Below are 22,885 nucleotides of genomic sequence, written 5' to 3'. Positions count from 1 at the left end.
ATCCTGGCCAACATGGTGAAATCCCATCTCTACTAAAAATACAAAAATTAGCCAGGTGTCGTGGTGCACACCTGTAATCCCAGCACTTTGAGAGGCCAAGGCAGATGGATCACTTGTCAAGGCAGGTGGATCAGGAGTTCGAAACCAGCTTGGCCAACATGGTGAAACCCTGTCTCTACTAAAAATACAAAATTCAGCTGGGAGTGGTGGCAGGTGCCTATAATTCCAGCTACTCAGGAGGCTAAGACAAGAAATCACTTGAACCTGGGAGGCAGAGGTTGCAGTGAGCCGAGATGGTGCCACTGTACTTCAGCCTGGGCAAAAGAGTGAAACTCTGTCTCAAGAACAAACAAACAAAAATTAGCCGGGCGTGGTGGCTGGCGCCTGTAGTCCCAGCTACTCCGGAGGCTGAGGCAGGAGAATCGCTTGAACCCGGGAAGCAGAGGTTGCGGTGAGCCAAGACTGCGCCACTGCACTCTAGCCTGGGCAACAGAGCGAGACGCCATTTCATTTCTTTTTTTTTTTTTGAGACGGAGTCTCGCTCTTGTTGCCCAGGCTGGAGTACAATGGCGCAATCTTGGCTCACCGCAACCTCCGCCTCCCAGGTTCAAGTGATTATCTTGCCTCAGCCTCTCTAGTAGCTGGGATTACAGGCATGCACCACCTTGCCTGGCTAATTCTGTATTTTCAGTAGAGACAGGGTTTCTCCATATTGGTCAGGCTGGTCTTGAATTCCCAACCTCAGGTGATCCGCCCATCTCGGCCTCCCGGCGGGGGCAGGATTACAGGAGTGAGCCACAGCGCCTGGCCGAGACTCCAGTTCAAAAAAAAAAAAAATTAATTTCACCTGTTTCTTTTTACTTTTAATTTTACTTTTACTTTTTAAATTTACTGGAAAATTTTAAATGAACGAAGTGGTTCTGTGGTGCTCCTATGGGTAGCACTGCCCTAGAGCACAAACTTGGAACCTCCAGCAGGGGGCAGTCCTCAGTCAGAGATCGGTAAGTCCTCCCAAGGAGACATGAGGCCTCCCTGAATGGCCACTGCTTCCCCTGTCATCAAACAGCTCAGACTCCAGGAATGTACAGAACACAACAAAACCCTACGGCAGGTGCGTGGCCCACACTTGCAATGCCATCACTTTGGGAGGCCAAGGCGGGCATATCACAAGGTCAGTAGTTCGAGACCAGCCTGGCCAACATGGTGAAACGCTGTCTCTACTGAGAATAGCTGGGTGCAGTGGCGTAGTCCCAGCCACTCGGGAGGCTGAGGCAGGAGAATCGCTTGAACCCTGGAGGCGGAGGTTGCAGGATGCCGAGATTGTGCCACTGCACTCCAGCCCAGGTGACAGAGCGAGACTCCGTATCAAAAAAACAAACAAAACAGCCAGGCGTGGTGGCTCACACCTATAATCCTAGCACTTTGGAGGCTGAGACAGGTGTATCATGAGGTCAGGAGACTGATACCATCTTGGCTAACACGGTGAAACACCGTCTCTACTAAAAATTTTTTAAAAAATTGGCCGGCATGGTGGCAGGCGCCTGTAGTCCCAGCTACTCGGAAGGCGAGGCAGGAGAATGGCGTGAACCCGGGAGGCAGAGCTTGCAGTGAGCCGAGATTGCGCCACTGCACTCCAGCCTGGGCGACAGAGACTCCATCTCAAAACAAAACAAAAAAACCGTAGGGCAGCAGGCTCCCCAGAGGGACTGACCTTTTCCTACAGGTGCCCTGCCAATGAGGAATGGAGGTTCTCCTACGTCTGCTTGCATGGGGCTTCCCCTGCACCCCTCACAGGGGTACCCCTGCCACCAGTTAACAAGACAGTCACTGACACACGGACTCTGGAAGCTGGCTGATGTGCTGATGTCTTGATCCTTTCCATTCTCAAAAAAATACCTAATCTCCTAGAACCTCCTGTGAACTAGAAGGCAGGAAAGCTTCACTTGAAAGGATACCTGTTCCTGTAGCCACTCACTCCCCAGATGAATCAGGAAACTCAGGACTGATATTTGGGTATTTAACCCTAACCCAAAGTCCTCAGCCTAACTCCTCAGAGAGGACAACTGATGCCAGGATGAGTTTCAAATGTCACCTGGCTAAGTGGAGAAGCCATGACACCTCCCCCAAGGGAGCCTTCCCCTTTAGAGACCCCCAAATTCCCTTTACTTTCTCTAATGCATAACGGGGGCCCTGAGAGTTGCAAGAAAACGTTTAACTTTTCCACCAAAATACAATCTTTGCCTCTTCTTTGTGTATCTTTGGTTTTTTGTGGGTTTTCTTGGAGGTGGAGTCTTGCTCTGGAGTGCAGTGGCTCACTGCAGCCTCAATCTCCTGGATTCAACAGCTCTTTCTACCTCAGCCTCTCGAGTAGCTGGGACCACAGGCATGTGCCACAACACCAGGCTAATTTTTTTTTTTTTTTTAAGAGACGGGGTTTTGCCATGTTGCCCTTAGCTCAAGTGATCTGCCTGCCTTGGCCTCCCAAAGTGCTGAGATTACAGGCACGAGCCACTGCACCCAGCCCAACCAATTTTTCTTTTTTTTTAAGTAGAAACAGCGTCTCACTACATGCCTAGGCTGGTCTCGAACTCCTGAGCTCAAGTAATCCTCCCACCTCAGCCTCCCAAAGTGCTGGGGTTACAGGTGATTCGTATATCCCTGTGTATCTTGGGCTCTCTCTAATTGACACCTAAGAGATTACGATTCATGCTTGGAGGCACATCGGGCAGTATTCCCTTCATCTGGCCATGCCCCCGGGAAACAGCAAAAGCCTGTCCTGGCTTAAGACAAGACACCTGTGACCACCTCAACTCCCTGCAGAAGAGGACACAGTGCCCATGTCCTCCTTAAAATGGCCCAACTCCAGATCAACCCAAATGGGCACTGCAGAGGCTGGACAGGCAGGCTATAGCACTGAGACAATGGACTGCACATGTCCCAGTTCCTGTGAGCTGTGCACCCCGTTACCCCCTGGACATTACCTTATCCAAAAGCTCCCTCGTCTCTTCCGTCAGAGGGTCGTGGGAAAACATGCAGTCGTCACCATTGATGCAGTTCCCAGTGGTGTGGTACAGCTTACACGGGAAATCACGTTCATGGCAAATTAAGGTAAATGCTTCATCTCACAGAACACACCCCCACCAAGACCCAAGGCAGAATCCAACTCCCTTTGCTTTGGAGATGAGAAATCTGAGCCCAGAGAGGTGAGGCGACGTGCTCAGGGCTGCTCAGTGGGTTGGCAGATCCATGGAGAGACTCCGGCACTCCAGACTTCCCGCCCCACCACACTGGCTGGGGGCTGCTTCCTCAGATGATCAACCAGACTAGGGAAGTTAAACGACTCGTCCAAGGTATAAAACGACCTGGAAGAATCTCAGCCAATGGTATGGGCCAGTCTTGAGAGCCTACATAAACAGAACATACGCCATGTGCGTCTCAGTTTACTCCCTGGAAGGATGGGAAAGGCAGACCCCTCTGAGTGTGGACTGAGTGTTAAATGAGACGGAGATTCACAGAAAGCTCTTGGCACAGAAAGAGAAAGCACAGTGAAGGAAGGTCAGCTGTTACTAATGTCAAGGAGCAGAGAAGTTCTGCACCCTCATTCAGACAAGATGCTGGCACTAAAGGATATCATGCATATAGGGGCAGTTCTCGGCTCTGGCGCAAAATCCAGTGATGTAAAACTTGCACAATTCTCGCTTCTTTGGGAGTTCGATGTCATGGCTAAAATTACAGTGGTCTCCCTAGAAGAGAAGCAATGAAAACGTTAAGGTGATGGTGTGGGAAGCTCTTGCTTACTTCTCTCTGCAAAGGGAAGAAATACTCCGTCACTGCTGGTGCATGGAGGGGCCAATGACAGAAACGAATCCCCCTTAGGAAAGGATGACAGGTCTAGGAAGGGCAGACCCCAAAGACTGTTGCCCAACCTTTTTTATTTGGAGACAGGGTCACACTCTGTTGCCCAGGCTGGAATTCAGTGGCACAATCATGGCTCACTGCACCCTCCACATGTGGGCTCAGGTGATTCTCTCACAGCCAGGACTACAGGCCCACACCACCAAGCTCGGCTAATTTTTTTGTATTTTTTTGTAGAGACAGGGTCTCACTATGTTGCCCAGGCTAGTCTCAAACTCCTGGGCTCAAGTGATCCTCCCACTTTGGCCTCCCAAAGTGCTGGGATATATAGCCATGAGCAACCAAGCCTGGGTACTTCCGGAATGTAAAGAAAAGCCGGCCGGGTGCAGTGGCTCACGCCTGTCATCCCAGCACTCTGGGATGCCGAGGCGGGCGGATCACGAGGTCAGGAGATCGAGACTATCCTGGCTAACACGGTGAAACCCCGTCTCTACTAAAAATAGAAAAAATTAGTCAGGCATGGTGGCGGGCACCTGTAGTACCAGCTACTCGGGAGGCTGAGGCAGGAGAATGGCATGAACCTGGGAGGCAGAGCTTGTAGTGAGCCGAGATCACGCCACTGCACTCCAGGCTGGGCGACAAGAGTGAGACTCCGTCTCAAAAAAAAAAAAAAAAATTAGCTGGGGGTGGTGGCGGGCACCTGTAGTCCCAGCTACTTGAGAGGCTGAGGCAGGAGAATGGCATGAACCCAAGAGGCAGAGCTTGCAGTGAGCCGAGATTGTGCCACTGCATCCCAGTGTGGGTGACAAAACTCCTTCCGTCTCAAAAAACAGAAGGAAAGCCTTTTGTCTGTTTTCCGTTTTTCTTCCTCCAAGCCCTTGGATGTGATGCCAGGAGGCACAGCAGGCATCGCTTTAGGCATTGTGTAACCATGAGGACAAAAGCCACGTTTTTTGTTTTGTTTTGTTTTGTGAGACGGAGTCTCGCTCTGTCACCCAGGCTGGAGTGCAGTGGCACGATCTCGGCTCACTGCAAGCTCCGCCTCCTGGGTTCACACCATTCTCCTGCCTCAGCCTCCCAAGTAGCTGGGACTACAGGCGCCCGCCACTATGTCCGGCTAATTTTTTGGATTTTTAGTAGAGACGGGGTTTCACCGTGTTAGCCTGGATGGTCTCGATCTCCTGACCTCGTGATCTGCCTGCCTCGGCCTCCCAAAGTGCTGGGATTACAGGCGTGAGCCACCACACCCGGCCAAAAAAGCCACATGTTTAAAGATGGAAGAATAGTAAGCAGGAATGAGCACAGGTCCCCCAGGGTGCCCCCGACCACTGCGCTGCCAGGTATTGCTCACCCAGCTCCAGACTTCCGGTTCTGAGAGACAAATGTCTATGTGTTGAAGCCAATGGATTTTGTTTTCCTTTATTTCCAGTTGAACACAATCTCAACAACACAGTATCTAGGTGAAATCCAGAATTGTGTTCTCCATTCCGCATCATTTAGTCCTCAGGAATCACTCACCATAACTGAACTGAAGACAGAAGCTGATCTGTCCCCCTAACTCTTAGGAATGCCTATTTGTCTGTCTTACTTTTTTATTTTTTATTTTTTGAGACAGAGTCTAGCTCTGTCGCCCAGGCTGGAATGCAGTGGCACAATCTCGGCTCACTGCAACCTCCACCACCCGGGTTCAAGCGATTCTCCTGCCTCAGCCTCCCGAGTAGCTGGAAATAGCCTGTAATAGGCGCCCACCACCAAGCCCAGCTAGTTTTTGTATTTTTAGTAGAGTAGGGGTTTCACTGTGTTGGCCAGGATGGTCTCAAATTCATGACCTCGTGATCCGCCTGCCTCGGCGTCCCGAAGTGTTGGGATTACAGGCGTGAGCCACCATACTTGGCTAATTTTTGTATTTTTAGTAGAGATGGGGTTTCACCATGTTGGTCAGGCTGGTCTCAAACTCCTGACCTCAGGTGATCCACATGCCTTGGCCTCCCAAAAGGCACAGATTACAGGTGTGAGTCACCGCACCTGCCCTTTTTTTTTGATACAGGGTCTCACTCTGCCACCCAGGCTAGAGTGCAGCAGTGCAACCCCAGGTTATTGCAGCCTTAATCTCCCAGGCTCAAGTGATCCTCCCACCTCAGCCTCCTTAGAGGCTGGGACTATAGGCAGACGCCATCGCAATGGGTTTTAATTTTTTTCTTTTTTTTTTTTAAGAGATGGGGTCTATGTTGCCCAGGGTGTATCATTTGTTTTTGCTTATACGTATTTCAAGTTTCTTAACAGAATATAAGCTGTAACTAAATAAGAAATACTGGCCGGGCGCGGTAGCTCACACTTGTAATCCCAGCACTTTGGGAGGCTAGAATCAGGAGTTTGGGATCAGCCTGGCCAACATGGCGAAACCCCATCTCTACTAAAAATATGAAAATTAGGCCGGGCGCGGTGGCTCAAGCCTGTAATCCCAGCACTTTGGGAGGCCGAGACGGGCGGATCACGAGGTCAGGAGATCGAGACCATCCTGGCTAATACGGTGAAACCCCGTCTCTACTAAAAAATACAAAAAACTAGCCGGGCGAGGTGGTGGGCGCCTGTAGTCCCAGCCACTTGGGAGGCTGAGGCAGGAGAATGGCGTAAACCCGGGGGGCGGAGCTTGCAGTGAGCTGAGATCCGGCCACTGCACTCCAGCCTGGGCGACCGAGCGAGACTCCGTCTCAAAAAAAAGAAAATCAACCAGGTGTGGTGGCGTGCACCTCTAGTCCCAGCTACTCGGGAGGCTGAGGCATGAGAATCGCTTGATTCCAGGAGACAGAGGTTGCAGTGAGCCGAGATTGTGCCACTATACTCCAGCCTGGTTGACAGTGAGACTTGGTCTCAAAGGAAAAAACAAACTATTTTATACATAACATTATTTGTTTGAAGCATCTGTTTCTTCCCAAGACAGATGCAGGGGTGCAGTATGCCCTGAGCACACATCTGTTGGTGTCTGTTGCTGCCTGGGATACTGGGGTAAAAAGTTGCCGGCTGAACTAACACTGGGTTATTACACTTGTTTCCTTCGGCGGAAAGAATTCTGTGGTCATTGGTCCATCTTCTGACACTGAACTTTGCTATGAAGTCCATGGTTAACCTCATCCTCCCCTTCTCTTCTATCTGGATGCTTTAATCATTCCCCATGCAACCCTGAAGCTCAGTAACTTCACCAGGATATGCTGCTTCTCTGCATTCACATCAACCTTCATAATTACATTTTGGGCTATATGGACCGGTTGAAAATTTTGGCCAAAAAATTCCCCTAAAACCCAAAATCCTTATCTTGTTGTGGGTCCTCCTCACTCTGAAAGTCAACCTGAGTCTTTCAGGCGCCCCCAGGCAGCTCTCAGTACCCGCAAGTGTCCACAAGGACAAAGACCACACAGTCACTCCCACCTAGCGTGACCACGGCTCCAGAACATTCTGGAAGCCATGTGTTCTCTGGGGGCTGCTGGCCTCCTAGAGGTGCCCGGGAGTTTTCAGCACTCCTTACCCAGGTGCACCGCCCTTCCACGAAGTACTTGCAGATGACTTTGCCTTTCTTGTCCGACTGCTGGTGGGGCTTGTCATGGTCACGACTCCGGTAGCTTCCACCACCACCATCCTGCAATGGACAGGGTGTGGATGTAAAGGGGGATGAAAGGGAAGGGTGGAGATGGGATTGGGGTTAAAAAGCAGCACGGGAGAAGAGGATGAGGACTCCCTTAAGAGCTCACAAGAGCACCGACGAGCAGGCTGCATCTAACACTGAGGCTGCGTGCACATTTAAGCCCCACGTTGTAGGGTGCTGGCGCCCGGTGAGGAAAAGCTCTAGCCCTTGGAGCTATTAGTCACTTACACCTGAAGTTCCACACACCTGTGGAGGAACACATCCACCACACCTAGAGGCAGCGGCATGGGCCTCCCTGCAAAACCTTCCAAGACTAACTGGATGGTTCACCTAGAACCTTCTGAACCTCGGAGACGTGTTAGGTATGGCTGCAGGTGCTGCTAATGACATGGTTTTAAACACAGGGTCTCAGCAGCAGTACATCTCCTCAGGATATCGCTGGTTATGCTGGTCAACGCTGGCCAGCCCTCTGGGGGGTGGCTAATGACAGCAAGGGGGACAGGATCAGCTTACAGAACGACTCATTAAAGGGAAAAAAGGCTAAGAAGGGATCTTGGCCCAAACATCAGATCAGAGTGGAGTCAACTCACGCCCATGTCCTCATCATAGAAGTCTTCGTCATCGTTCATTCCGCCCTTGTTCATCCCTCCTCGGCTGCCACCTCGGCCTCGGCCCCGGCCCATCCCTTTCCCTCGGCCTCGGGAGCCCCTGCCACGGCCTCGACTTAGCCCTGCGGAGGAGAGACGGTGTTAAAACCTGCTGACCACCCCCTCCCCACCCCTGGGACTAGATTCCAGCAACTGCTGGAATCCCTGCCCCACCCAGCGTGTCCCCTCCAGGCCCTCCCTACCTCGGCCTCGGCCATCCTTGGACCGGCGGTACTGGTTCAGCTCCTTGGAGTACTCGTCATAGTCGTCATCTCCCATTGGCTCCTCACTCTCTCCATACTGGAATCCGCAGAGGAGAGGGCAGAAGAGCATCAGGTAGGGAACAATGAACACTGTCCCCACCTACACACTGCCCCTTTCTGAAGGATGGTGACCATCCAGGGGACTCATACCATAACCCATCTCCACAGAGCCTGACGAAAGACAGGTGGTCCCAATCCTTCCCACTGCAGTCTTCACTCTGAAAACCCAACCCAATAGGCAAACCCAGCATGGCGCCTCCCTACATGCACATCACTGTGGGGCTCCAAAAGGGCAAGTGGGCAGCAGGCTGTGGACTGGCGTGGAAGGTCTGTGGGTAGGACCAGGATGGCAGGGGCAGTGCGCCTGCTGCTCCTTCTCTCGGGTGGGGGCAGGGATGAAGGACCACATGCCTGGCTGGAAATGTCTCTAGAGGACTTTCAGGAAACTTCTCTCTAGTGACAGGATGTTTTTCACAGCACATCCTGTGATACCTCTTCTTTTTTTTTTTTTTTGAGACAGAGTCTCGCTCTGTCGCCCAGGATGGAGTGCAGTGGCGCGATCTTGGCTCACTGGAACCCCGCCTCCCGGGTTTAAGTGATTCTCCTGACTCAGCCTCCTGAACGAATAGCTGGGACTACAGGCACGTGCTACCACACCTGGCTAATTTTTTATATTGTCAGCAGAGACAGGGTTTCACCGTGTTAGCCAGGATAGTCTCCACCTCCTGACTTCATGATCCACCCGCCTCAGTCTCCCAAAGTACTGGGATTACAGGCGTGAGCCACCACGCCTGGCTGATACCTTTTCTACTTTAAACCACATGAAGGTTTTATCTATTCCAAAATGATAAATGAACATTTTTAAACACATATATCTGCCCTCTGAGGCTTCCTTTCCTTCAGAAGGGTCATATGTCTTCCTACCTTAGCCTCATAGCCTCTATGAGCAGTGCTCACGCCCCGGAAAGCCCACTAGCCTCACCCCGACGTCCCCAGGGCCAGAGGAAACCTTACGTCCATCTCTTCCTCGTAGAAATCCTCTTCATCCTCCGGGTGGTCTCCTCCCATAGAGCCTCTGCCCCTGCCTCGGCTGCCCCTGCCCATGCCACGGCCTCGCGATCCTCCACGGCTTCCTCGGCCCCTGTAGCCCCGGCCCCGGCCTCGGCTGCCTGCATGGAGATTCAGACAGTGACCCTTCAGCAGGAGCAGATGCCACCGGCAAGAAAGAAGACAACCCACTTTCTGCTTCTGAAGTCAATCACTTCAGCCTCTTCCTCCTCCAAGAAGCCTTCCTAGATGCCCCAGGTAGGCTAGTGGACCCTCTGGTTCTCTCAATGGGGGTCCCTCAGCTCCCTGGACACACAGCTACTGCAGTACTCACTCCCCTTCCTCACAGGGACTTGTCCACTTAGGGCTGCACTGTCCAATATGGCAAACGCCAGCCCACGGGCTAATGAGCAACTAACACATCTGGTCCAAACTATAAGATGTGTGACAAGACTAGCTAGCCCTGTAGTTTGAACTTGTGATTTAGACAAGAGTCCAAAACACACTCTGGACTTCAAAGACTTAGCTTAAAAAAAAAAAAAAAAAAAAAAATTGCCGGGCGCAGTGGCCCAAGCCTGTAATCCCAGCACTTTGGGAGGCCGAGACGGGTGGATCACGAGGTCAGGAAATCAAGACCATCCTGGCTAACAGGGTGAAACCCCGTCTCTACTAAAAATACAAAAAAACTAGCTGGGTGAGGTGGCAGGCGCCTATAGTCCCAGCTACTCTGGAGGCTGAGGCAGGAGAATGGCGTAAACTCGGGAGGCAGAGCTTGTAGTGAGCTGAGATCCGGCCACTGCACTCCAGCCCGGGCGACAGAGCCAGACTCTGCCTCAAAATAAAAAAATAAAAAATTTAAAAAAATTAAAAAAAAAAAAAGGCTGGGTGTGGTGGCTCACGCCTGTAATCCCAGCACTTTAGGAGGCTGAGGTGGGCAGATCACCTGAGGTGAGGAGTTTGAGACCAGCCTGGCCAGCATGGTGAAACCTTGTTTCTACTAAAAATAGAAAAATTAGCCAGGTATGGCGGCGCGCACCTGTAGTCCCAGTTACTCGAGAGGCTGAGGTGGGAGAATTGCTTGAACCCAGGAGGCAAAGGCTGCAGTGAGCTGAGACTGTGCCACTGCATTCCGGTTTGAGCAACAGAACGAGACCATGTCTCTCTCACACACACACACACACGCACACACAAAAGTGAGAAAGAATATAAAATATCTCATTTGTCTAATGTGATTACATGTTGAAATAAGATTTTAAACATATTAGGTTGAAAATAGAATATCAAAATTTATTTAATTGGTTTCACTTTTTCCTTCACTTAAAAAAAAAAGAGTGGCCAGTTGCAGTGGCTCAATCCTATAATCTCAGCACTTTCGGAGGCCCAGTTGGACAGATCACTTGAGAACAGGAGTTCAAGACAAGCTTGGCCAACACAGCGAAACCCTATCTCTACTAAAAATACAAAAACTTAGTCCAGTCACAGTAGCTCACATCTGTAATCTCAGTACTTTGCGGGGCCAAGGCGGGCAGACTGCCTGAGCTCAGGAGTTCAAGACCAGATGGGGCAACATAGTGAAACCCCATCTCTACTAAAAATAAAAAAGCCAAGCATGGTGGTGCGGGCCTGCAAGCCCAGTTACTAGGCAGGCTGAGGCACAAGAATCACTTGAACCTGGGAGGCGGAGGTTGCAGTGACCCAACACGGTGCCACTGCACTCTAGCATGAGTGACAGAGTGAGAGACTGTCTCAAAAATACACACACAGGCCGGGCGCAGTGGCTCATGCCTGTAATCCCAGCACTTTGTGAGGCTGAGGTGGGCGGATCACCAGGTCAGGAGATCAAGACCATCCTGGCTAACATGGTGAAACCCTGTCTCTACTAAAAACACAAAAAATTAGCCAGGCATGGTGGCGGGCGCCTATAGTCCTAGCTACTTGGGAGGCTAAGGCAGGAGAATGGCATGAACCCGGGAGGCAGAGCTTGCAGTGAGTCGAGATTGCGCCACTGTACTCCAGCCTGGGCGACAGAGCAAGACTCCATCTCAAAAAAATACATAAATAAATAAAATAAAATAAATAAATAAATAAGATGGGTGTGGTTGTACATGCCTATAATCCCAGCTACTTGTGGGAGTGAGGCACAAGAATTGCTTGAACCTGGGAGGCAGAGGGTAGAGGTTGCAGTAAGCCTAAATCGTGCCATGGCACTCCAGAATGGGTGACAGAGCAAGACTCTGTCTCCCAATAAACAAAAAAGAGTGATGGGGTCTCGTTGTGTTGCCCAGGCTGTCCTCCAACTCCAGGGCTCAAGTGATTCTCCCGCCTCCACCTCTCAAGTAGCTGGGACTATCCAGTGTCCTTTTCACTTTTTTTTTTTTTTTTTTTTGAGACGGAGTCTCGCTCTGTCGCCCAGGCTGGAGTGCAGTGGCCGGATCTCAGCTCACTGCAAGCTCCGCCTCCCGGGTTCCCAGCATTCTCCTGCCTCAGCCTCCGGAAAAGCTGGGACTACAGGCGCCCGCCACCTCGCCCGGCTAGATTTTTGTATTTTTTAGTAGAGACGGGGTTTCACCGTGTTAGCCAGGATGGTCTCGATCTCCTGACCTCGTGATCCGCCCGTCTCGGCCTCCCAAAGTGCTGGGATTACAGGCTTGAGCCACCGCGCCCGGCCACCCTTTTCACTTTTTAAATGTGGCTACCAGAAAATGTAAGTGATATGGCGGCTTCCAATCTAATTCTACTGGACAGCACCGGTCTAGGATCTCCCAAAAGCACAGAGGCTGCCCCAGGGAGGTGTCCAAGAAAGACTGCTAGAAGAACGAATGAGCCGGGTGCAGTGACTCACGCTTGTAATCCCAGCACTTTGGGAGGCCGAGGCGGGCGGATCACGAGGTCACGAGATTGAGAACAGCCTGACCAACATGGTGAAACTCCGTCTCTACTAAAAACACAAAAATTAGCTGGGCGTAGTGGCATGCGCCTGTAATCCCAGCTACTCAGGAGGCTGCGACAAGACAACTGCTTGAACCCGGCAAGTGGAGGCTGCAGTGAGCCAAGATCGCGCCACTGCACTCCAGCCTGGTGACGGAGCGAGACGCAGTCTCAAAAAAAAAAAAAAAAAAAAAAAAAGCGAATGAATGAACAGCTACTCAACAAGCTGGGCCTCAGGCAGGGCTCACAAGTCTGCGAACTCCTGTGCTAGAAGATTCCAGAAGCCACTCTCAGGCTGGGCAGTCTTTCTGGCAGGAGACAGTTCGACGGTTCTTTTTTGTTGCTGTTGTTGGACAGGCTGGTCTCGAACTCCTGACCATAGGTGATCCGCCTGCCTCGGCCTCCCAAATTGCTGGGATTACAGGCATGAGCCACTGCGCCGGCAGAGATGGTTCTAAGAGGCCAGTCAGGGCTACCGTGTCTCTGGTGCTCAAGCCTCCTCCACCTTCCTCCCAAAGGACACAGGTCCAAGGTTCAGAGGTGTGGCAGAGGCAAGGACTGCAGTCACACCTTGTCAGGTGATGGGGCTGGGAGAATGAGGGAGCACTGCTGCAGGGTGGGGCAGCCAGCTGTCAGGGACCCTAGCCCAGGTGAGAGAGAAGCTATCCCCTTCTCCCCTGACAGCCGACCAGGAACTGACCCTTCGGGCACGCTGGCCTTCTCCCTGCCTCACACCAGCCTGGCACCACCCCAACCACAGACCAGTGGGTGATCTCTCCGGTCCCCTGTGCCACGCACGTGCAGATCCCGGCCTTTCTTTGTACACTTATCCCAACCCTAAGTGACCAAACTTGAGGCTCTGTGAGGCCAGGTCACCCGGGTGGCTCCGATGCCCCGGAGGAGAAATTGCCAGGGCAGGGCTCACCTCGGCCACGGCTGCTGCCCTCCTTGGCACGCCGGTACTGGTTCAGCTCTTTGGTGAAGTCGTCGTAGTCCTCCTTGCCCATGTCCTCCTCCTCGTCGCCCTCATATTCCCCATACTGCTCGTTCTCGTAGTCCTCGTACATGCCATAGCTCTTGCTGTCCATCTTGGAGTAAGCCTTCTTGGGCAGGGGCGTGGCATGCGATGGGGGATACTGCTGGTGGGACTGCGTCCCAGAGATGGGGAGAAGAGGTGAGCCGGATCCCACAGCTGCGGGTGCAGACTACCAAGATCCCCAGTGTTCCCTAAACGAAATGTCTGTCTGGGTGCTGCTACTGTCCCAGGGTTGCACTGCTGGTCCCCAGACCCTCTGAGGACAGGTTCTCATACCAGGAAGTGGGGGTAGCAGAGGGCCCAAGTGTTTCTGTTCCTCATAAAGGGCCAGAGCTAGAAAGAAAACAGAACCACAGACCCCCAATCCCTGATGAACGAAGGGGAGGAGAAGGGAGCGTTTCCCAGGGATGCAGAGCAAGCACACAGGGAGGGGCCTGGGAAGCAGGAGGGGGCTGCTCAGTCACAATTTTGCTAGGGCCCTGGAATTCAATAAATGGCCTGCTTGGCAGCCGGACTAGACAGCCGTCTCAAATGATGCTTTCCAAAGTGTGGTAGTGCCAAGTGGTACTAGAAGAAGTTAAAAGATACTCATAAAAACGGAAGCAACCAAGACATCCTCCAACATGTAAAGGGAAAACAAACGGTATATCCAGACAATGGAATAATAGTGAATATGTAACAATAAAGGGTGCATTGGGCAAAACCCAAAGAACTACACAACACTAAGTAATAACAATGTATCAATACTGGCTCATCAATTTTAACAAAGTTACCACAACAATGCAAGACATTGGTAATGGGAAACCGGGGGCAGTGAAGGGGGCAGGCGGAGGGGAGAAGGGAACTCTACTACTACCTGCTCAATATTCTATAAACCTAAAACAGCTCTAAAAAATAAAGTCGGGGGCTGGGGGACCAGGGGGCCAGGCGCAGTGGCTCACGCCTGTAGTCCCAGCACTTTGGGAGGCCAAGGCGGGCAGATCACGAGGTCAGGAGATGGAGACCAGCCTGGCCAACATCACGAAATGAGATCTCTACTAAAAATTCAAAAATGCAAAAAAAAAAAAGCCAAGTGTGGGACGGGCACCTGTAATCCCAGCTACCTGAGAGGCTGAAGCAGAACTGCTTGAACCCGGGAGAGGCAGAGGTTGCAGTGAGCTGAGATTGCACCACTGCACTCCAGCCTGGGTGACACTGCAAAACAACATCTCAAAAAAATTAAAATAAAGGCCGGGCATGGTGGCTCACACCTGTAATCCCAGCACTTTGGGAGGCCCAGGCAGGCAGATCTCTTGAGTTCAGGAGTTCGAGACCAGCCTGGTCAACATGGTGAAACCCAGTCTCTACTCAAAATACAAAATGAATTAGCCGGGTGTGGTGACGGGCACCTCTAATCCCAGCTATTCGGGAGACTGAGGTGTGAGAATCACCTGAACCCAGGAGGCAGAGAATGTGGTGAGCCAAGATCACGCTGCTGCACTCCAGCCTGGGGACAGAGCGAGACTCCGTCTCAAAAAACAATTCAACAACAACAACAACAACAAAAAAGTTGGACCAAGCATGGTGGCTCAGGCTTGTAAACCCAGCACTTTGGGAGGCCAAGGCAGGAAGATCACAAGGTCAGGAGTTCGAGACTAGCCTGGGCAACATAGTAAAACCCGTCTCTACTAAAAATACCAAAAAAAAAAAAAAAAAAAAATTAGCCAGATGTGGTGGCGGGCACCTGTAATCCCAGCTACCTGAGAGGCTCAGGCAGGAGAATCACTTGAACCTGGGAGGTAGAGGCTGCAGTGAGCCAAGATTGTGCCATTGCACTCCAGCCTGGGTGACAGAGCAAGACTCCATCTCTAAATAAACGAACGAATGAAAGAATAAAAAAGTCGGCTGCGCATGGTGGCTCATGTCTCTAATCCCTGCACTTTGGGAGGCCGAGGTGGGCAGATCATTTGACCCCAGGAATTTGAGACAGCCTGGGCAACATTTTGAAACCCCATCTCTACCAAAAGTACAAAAATTAGTCTTGGTGTGGCAGCCCATGGTTCGTTCCAGCTACTTAGGAGGCTGACGCAGGAAGATCACCTGAGCCCAGGGAGCTCGAGGCTGCAGTGAGGTGAGATCACACCACTGCCCTCTAGCCTGGGCAATAGAATGAGATCCCATCTCAATAAATAAACAAACAAACAAACAATAAAGCCTACTAATTTTTAAAAGTCCGTATTATAGAAAAACAGGACAATGCAAAATACAGCTAGATACACAGACACACATACAAGTACTTGAGCAGATCTTTAAAATGCTTCCAGCTCTAGTTCATAAAAAGCATGCAACGTTCCCGCCATTTCCTGCCTCTCTCAGGTCTGAAGGCTGAACCTACACCAGTAGATCAATCTCAACTATGGTATTGGACAATGAATCATTTGTTTTGATGGATGATGCTGGGTCACGGGATACCTGGGACAGCTTTAAAGACCTACTAACTAAAATATTTCTCAACCGGCCGGGTGCAGTGGCTCATGCCTGTAATCCTAGCACTTTGGGAGGCCGAGGTGGGCGAATCACCTGAGGTCAGGAGTTCGAGGCCAGCCTGGCCAACATCGTGACACCCTGTCTCTAAATACAAAAATCAGTCGGGCATGGTGTCACATGCCTGTAATCCCAGCTACTCGGGAGACTGAGACAGGAGAATCGCTTGAACCCGGGAGGTGGAAGTTGAAATGAGCCGAGATTGCCCCACTGCACTCCAGCCCTAGACAACAGAGCAAGACTCCGTCTCAATAAATAATGAGGTCTGAAGATCGAGACCATCCTGGCTAACGTGGTGAAACCCTGTCTCTACTAAAAATACAAAAAATTAGCCAGGCGTGGTGACGGGTGCCTGTGGTCCCAGCTACTCAGAATGCTGAGGCAGAATGGCGCGAACCCGGGAGGCGGAGTTTGCAGTGAGCTGAGATTGCGCCACTGCACTCCAGCCTGGGCAACAGAGTGAGACTCCACCTCAAAAAAAGAAAAAAAAAGATGATTTGCTTTTCTCTTATGGAATTCTCTGGGGTGAAGAAATGGTATACAAAATGAACAAATAATTTAAATTGCTGCTTGAAATGAAAGCGACAGTGGCCGAGTACTGCCGCCTACTGGCCACTTGAGAATATTTCATTCTCTTGCCAATTTCCCAAAAAGGTCATTTGTGAAGAGTGGAAGCCAGTCAGCCATGACGTGGACCAGTCAGCATCTTTCTCTGAGACATACAGGGCCTTGCTAAGGCTGCACGGAGGAGGCTCGAAAGTATACCTCACGGAGGTCAGCTAGGGCCTGGGTTCAAACCCAGCTCCTCTACTTCAGAGCTGGGCAACTTTGTTGAAACTTTCTTTTCCTTTTGAGACAGGGTCTTGCTCTGTCACCCAGGCTAGAGTGCAGTGGCTGATCACAGCTCACTGCAACCTTGAACTTTTGGGCTCAAAGGATCTTCTCACCTCTGCCTCCTGAGTAGCTGGAACTACAGGCATGCCTGGTTAATTTTTTAATTTTTTGTGGAGATGGGGTCTCACTTTGTTGTCTAGGCTGCCTTGCTGAAATTGTCAAGTCTCAGTTTCCTAAGTCATAAAATGGGGATTAAACTAATACCTGATGACCCAGGACTGAAACCCACATAAAATGCCCAGAACACAGCAAGTGCTCAAGAAACACAAGCAGTTGAACTCCTCCCGGCCCCAGAGCTCAGCAGGGCACGCCAGTCACTCACCGGCGCATATGGGGGGCTGTACTCTCTGTACTTGCGGTGCCCTTTCTCACTGGGGCTGAAATCCGAGTCATCTGAGAAGTCAGAGAAGTCATCGCTAGAAGAAGCATGGCGCTGTAATGACAGGGGAAGAAGACTCAGCAACCCTGCTGCAGGCGGGCCACTCAGGCGCAGTCAGCCTCAGGACAAGCTATGCCGACATGTGCCCCAGGGCTCTGTGCTTCACCTGAAACACTTCACCTGGGGCACTTAGTGGCAACGGAGCATAAGCTACCAACTCTTAAAAAAGGCCTTTATCCAATTTGAGATAAGCAAAGGCATTAAGAGTGCCCTCTGGGGCGGAGAGCAAAAGCTCAGCCCCTGGGGCTCTCAGCCAGGCCCGATGCCAGGCAGTGGCAGTCCCAGTGAATCCTGGACCTACTTTGTGCTTGGATTTCCTCCTCTTCTTGGACCTCCTTTTCTCTTTCTCCCGCTCTTTCTTCCGTTTCCGCTTCAGTCTCCTGTGGGACTTCTCCTCGTCCGAATCACTGTGATGCTTCTCCCCCTTTTCTTTCCGGCTTCTCTCAGGCCCTCCGGAGGTATCCTGGGTCTCCTCTGCCCCATCATCTTCCAATTCGCCTTCTTCCAACTCTCCATCTTCCCTACAAATGAACCCCAAAGCCACCATGAACACAGGGTTTGAGAGGAGGCCTCCTAGGGCTCTGGGCTGGCCAAGGCTGACAAGAACCGAGGGCCTGACTACTGTGAGCAAGGTGAGACCCTGGGAGGACACAGGGGTCATGGCCTCTTGTTCCATCCCTTATCCTCCCCCTGAAAGAACTGTACTTGCTCCAGTCTAACCTGGCTCGGGGAGGGGTAGGAGTTTAAGGGCATTACCACTAACACCGGGACACATCTACGTCAGATTTCCCAACAGGACTAGTGTCCTTAGAAGAAGAAACCGACAAGGTGCTGTGGTCACATAAGAGCCCCAACTTGGGGATTCACAATGCTTAACACTGCAGAACTTCCAGGAAGCCCCACAGTCTAGAAACCCACACAGCTCTGCTGTGAAGCACTTAGGGCACTATCTAAACCTCGCTTGACCACAGAAGTGCCTCTCCCAGAGAGCACAGACCCGCATCCCCTCCCTCTCAGGCCCAGGATCACCTGCTGGGCTCCGGGCCCCAGGCAGCTGGGCATCAGTGCCACCTGAGGCTGAGGGCGGTGGCTGTACACCGTGGAGAGGGCCTTGGTTCTGAACCAGGGGTGGCCCCAAGCTACCTGGGACCCACCCACAGGCAGGCCTGGGCTGTGGCCTGAAAACCCTCAAAGTACTTTATTACAAAAGCCCCATGAGAACCGCTGGAAACAGGCTCAGAGTCACAGGTCACCAGGTCTGACCCACCCTCATCAGTCCCACATCTCTGGGCTGGAGGCAAGCAAACACTGAGCAGCTGGAGGAGGGGCACGGATCCCAGGCCCTCCTGAGGACCTCACCTGATACCAGCCCTGCTTTCTCTCCCTCCTCTGACTCACCTGCAGGTACTGGGAACCCCTTCTGGCTCCCCATCCTATACTCTTCCAATTCCCCCATGTCATCCCAATCCCCAGGACTTTAAAAGTGCTCTCCAAACATGACACTGCCCAGCGGACATTCTGTATATGTAAATATCTACGGGGTGAGGTAGGAGTGAGGGAAGAAATTGGGTTCAGGAGGGGGCAGCTGGAAAACAAATCCAGTTTTTGAGCCAAACCCACAGACACAGTGTTCACAAGTACAGGAGTTGGTAAAGGAAAAAAACAATTTTTTTGAATAATTTTAAAAAGTTCCCAAAGTTCCCCACGAATGACCACAAAAAGGCTTGCGTGAGAGCCTCCAACTCCTTCCGTCTCAATTAACTAGGACACAAAGAGAAGGGATGTAAGGAGGAAACGTCACGAGCCCAGGCCCCAAAAGGTTAGCCACAAATGGAGCTACCTCTGCGGAAAGGCCTGCAGCTGCCCAGGCAGGAGCCAGTGCATTAGGCGTGCTTGCCTGAAGGTTCCAGCGCATGCGGCAGATTCCTCCCAGGACCCTCCACAGTCCTTTCACTTGTGTCCTTCCCTTTGTGTGCCTCAGGACTGCTACCCAAACATCAAGGAGCTCCTTAAGAGGGGCTTTTTCTATGAACTCTCATTCCCAGTTCAAAGGGGATGGGTTCTATTTCAAACCCAAGTGGCCCAGCCCCACAGATACTCCTGGGCAGAGGTCAAGGGCAGTTCTCGAAACAGAATGCAAGACACAAAACTCTCTCTGCTGCTTCAAAGGCAACAACACAGATGACGTGACCCACGTGCTCCTCGTGTTGCTTCCCTGACTAGCAAACTTGGGATGGGGCGGGATGGGGCGGGGCGGGGCGGGGGCTCAGGCTGCAGTCCTGACAAGGGAGGCGCCTTCCCGCTGGGGTGCGGCCCACAGAAACCAGGCCTCACCCACACTGAAAGGGCCACATGACTGGGAAAACTGGTTTTGTCCCAAGGGAGAAGCTGTTACTCAGTGACATGGCAAACTTCCCGCCGCCGGGAGCCGTGCAGACACTGTGAAGTGGCACCCTGATGGGAATACTGGGGGCGGGCCAGGGCCACACCTCAAGAGAAACTCAGGGAGAGACAGACAGACTGAGCGGGAGAAGGCCTGGGACAGACTGGAGCTGTACATGCTGGGGTTTCACAAAGAAAAGCTAAGAACAACATTACTCTCGACACTTAAGTGTAGAAGGCATAAAGTTGAGAGGCACATGATCACCATCCAGGTCACTAATATTTTAAACGCCAAATCTGTGCCAGGTTACTTGACTACCTCCTTTTCTGCACTGTCCTTGCAGGAAAAAAGATAAAAATGACAACACACTTGGTCCACAAGGCAGGTGCATAATCATCATCAGGGCTGGGTCAGCTGAGCCAGAGTGGGTGGCAGCCTCAGCACACCTCCCTTATGTCCAACACTGCCGCACGGCAGGCGACAGTCTTGCCCATGGTCAGCTGAGGCCTCCTTCCCTGTCTCGATGCTACCCACTGGCTCAGACGAAGGTACGGGCTACTCTACATCTAACACCTGCGGGTAGAGGACAAAAGACCATCCAAGGAACTCCAAGAGCCTTAACCATCGTCCACCAGAATGATTCTAGAAAGGAATCACCAAGGTAGAGAAGCACAGCATTCAAATCCATCCTGCAAAGACCTGAGCCAAAGAGGGATTCTGCACACTATTGGTATCAACAGCTCCAGGCACATCTGGGCTCAAAAGAGAATCAACCATACAACTTTTCACAAAACAGGCAATGGCTACTTGAAACTCTGTTTCCCTAGAGTTGAGAGAGGCAGACAAATACACAGGACTTTTTGTTAAATTGCTGCTGGTTGATGAAGGGGCACTGAGACGGCGACAATAAACAGATCGCTGCATTCTCAGGGCCATCCTGCCATGTCACACCCTCAAAGCCCCTCCAAGCCCTGGGCTAACCTCCACCCACAGTCACCTCAGGGGGTCCCCCCTCCCAACACCCGAGATGCCCTCCCAGCTAAATGTCCTGCGTGAATACGAGGTCTTGACTATAATTTTCAGACTCTGTTCAACAGAAAGCAAAAAGAAAGGAAGTCAAGCCAACTGGGAATCCCGTGTGCCACCGGCGCAACAGCACAAAGGCGGTCTCCACAAAACAGCAACCAGGTTTCAGCGATGCCACTTAACAGACTGCCGGCAAAATCCGTGTCAGAGTGGGATTAAATACCGAGGGAACATGCTTAATAGACCTTGACATAATCCCCCAAGAAAAGTGGGGGAAGCCCCACCGCGCTAATCATTTCAATCTAGACCTGCCAAACTCTCTTGAGACGAGCAAGCAGAAGAAAAGCCTGCCGCGGCGGCCTGTGCAGGGAGCACTCTATTCCCAGAGCCTGTATTGGCAACGCCTGACATGGCTGCACTCAGTCCACTGCTAGAGCCCTCAGGGACAGGAAAGCAACCACCCTGGGAGACCGACTTGGAACTGGCCCCCACGAGGAAATGGGAAGAGGCCAACGCCCTGCCTTGAGCCAGTCCTGCCTCGTACCTCCTGGACAAAGCTCCCGGGCATTTCAGTTTCCATTTTCAGAGCTGGCTGCTCCTCTCCCTGGGCCAAAGAACAGATCTGGATGCCCACTCTAAGGAACAGGCCGACTCCACAGGGCCCACAAGCATGCTGGGTTCAGCATACACCATGGACTTGGCAAAAACAGTGCTTGGTAAAGATATTTCATGTCCAGACCGGGTGTGGTGGCTCATGCCTGTAATCCTAGCACTTCGGGAGGCCAAAGCAGGCGGATCACTTGAGGTCAGGAATTCGAGACCAGCCTGGCCAACACAGCAAAACCCTGTCTCTACCAGTAATACAAAAATTAGCTGGGTGTGATGGTGGGCGCCTGTAATCCCATCTACTCAGGAGGCTGAGGCACAAGAACTTGATCCTAGCACTCTTTCTTTCTTTCTTTTTTTTTTTTTTTTTTTTTTTTGAGACGGAGTCTTGCTCTGTCTCTCAGGCAGTGGCCGGCTCTCAGCTCACTGCAAGCTCTGCCTCCCAGGCTTACGCCATTCTACTGCCTCAGCCTCCCGAGTAGCTGGGACTACAGGCACCTGCCACCTCGCCCGGCTAGGTTTTTTTTTTTTTTTTGGTATTTTTTAGTAGAGACGGGGGTTTCACCGTGTTAGCCAGGATAGTCTCGATCTCCTGACCTCGTGATCCGCCCGTCTCGGCCTCCCAAAGTGCTGGGATTACAGGCTTGAGCCACCGCGCCCAGCCAGAGGCACAAGAACTTGAACATGGGAGGCAGAGACTGCAGTAAGCCGAGATCGTGCCATTGTACTCCAGCTTGGGAGACAGAGTGAAACTGTGTCTCAAAAAAAAACAAAACCAAAAACCAAAACTGTAATCCCAGCACTTTGGGAGGCCAAGGCAGGCAGATCACCCGACGTCAGGAGTTCCAGACTAGCCTTGTCAACATTGCGAAACTCCAGCTCTACTAAGAATGCAAAAATTAGACCAGCGAGGTGGCGGATGCCTATAGTCCCAGCTACTCAGGAGGCTGAGGCAGAATTGCTCGAACCTGGGAGGCGGAGGTTGCAGTGAGCCAAGATCGCGTCACTGCACTCCAGCCTAGGTGACAGAGCTAGAGACTCGGTTTCAAAAAACAAAACAAAAGATATTTCATGTCCAAAGTAGACATGATATTTCAAAGGAGATATTTCATACTGCCTTATCCAGCAGCCTACACATCTGGGCCTCATGCTCCTTTCTGCAGACCAAGTAACTCAACCAGCTCCACCTCTTCTCTAGAGTATGCTCTTAGTCCATAACCTGAGCCTTGCTTTTCTGATCTACTGAATGGGATAACAGCAGCACCTATCTCAAGGGTTGTGAAGGTTAAATGAGATAATAGGCATAAAGCAATTGACATGAGGGACAGGCACAAAGGAAGGAGCAGCTGTTAGTTGTAAGAACCAGCTAGCATGAGGACTCCTCTCCACAGAAAGCCCTAACTGGCTGGAATGCTGACTTCGAAGTATGTTTTCTATAAGAAAGCTACAACCAGGGCCGGGCACGGTGGTTCACGCCTGTAATCCCAGCACTTTGGGAAGCCGCAGTGGACGGATCACCTGAGGTCGGGAGTTCGAGACCAGCCTGACCAACATGGAGAAACCCCATCTCTACTCAAAATATAAAATTAGCTGGGCAT

General features: G+C 51.6%; 1 protein-coding gene across 8 annotated transcripts in view; it reads right to left on the bottom strand.

The window, feature by feature from the left end:
* Positions 1 to 22,885, bottom strand: part of ZC3H4 (zinc finger CCCH-type containing 4) — a 62,708-nt gene that overhangs the window by 25,510 nt on the left and 14,313 nt on the right. For all 8 annotated transcript variants that reach the window (XR_003309984.2, XR_003309985.2, XR_003309986.2 and 5 more), the window contains 9 exons: positions 17,574 to 17,793; positions 17,156 to 17,266; positions 13,306 to 13,528; positions 9,420 to 9,574; positions 8,346 to 8,442; positions 8,086 to 8,225; positions 7,379 to 7,489; positions 3,632 to 3,743; positions 2,982 to 3,091 (listed from right to left, as the gene is read on the bottom strand). Coding sequence is in view for 5 of the 8 variants with exons in the window: in XM_023182250.3 (XP_023038018.2) it covers positions 2,982 to 3,091; positions 3,632 to 3,743; positions 7,379 to 7,489; positions 8,086 to 8,225; positions 8,346 to 8,442; positions 9,420 to 9,574; positions 13,306 to 13,528; positions 17,156 to 17,266; positions 17,574 to 17,793 (1,279 nt within the window). In the remaining 3 variants the exon portion in view is untranslated. The remainder of the gene's footprint in view (positions 1 to 2,981; positions 3,092 to 3,631; positions 3,744 to 7,378; positions 7,490 to 8,085; positions 8,226 to 8,345; positions 8,443 to 9,419; positions 9,575 to 13,305; positions 13,529 to 17,155; positions 17,267 to 17,573; positions 17,794 to 22,885) is intronic.

Source organism: Piliocolobus tephrosceles, chromosome 21, assembly GCF_002776525.5.
Source record: "Piliocolobus tephrosceles isolate RC106 chromosome 21, ASM277652v3, whole genome shotgun sequence".
NCBI classification, from domain to species: domain Eukaryota; kingdom Metazoa; phylum Chordata; class Mammalia; order Primates; family Cercopithecidae; genus Piliocolobus; species Piliocolobus tephrosceles.
The sequence above is the reverse complement of the archived record's forward strand: the minus strand, read 5'-3'. Positions and strand labels throughout refer to the sequence as shown.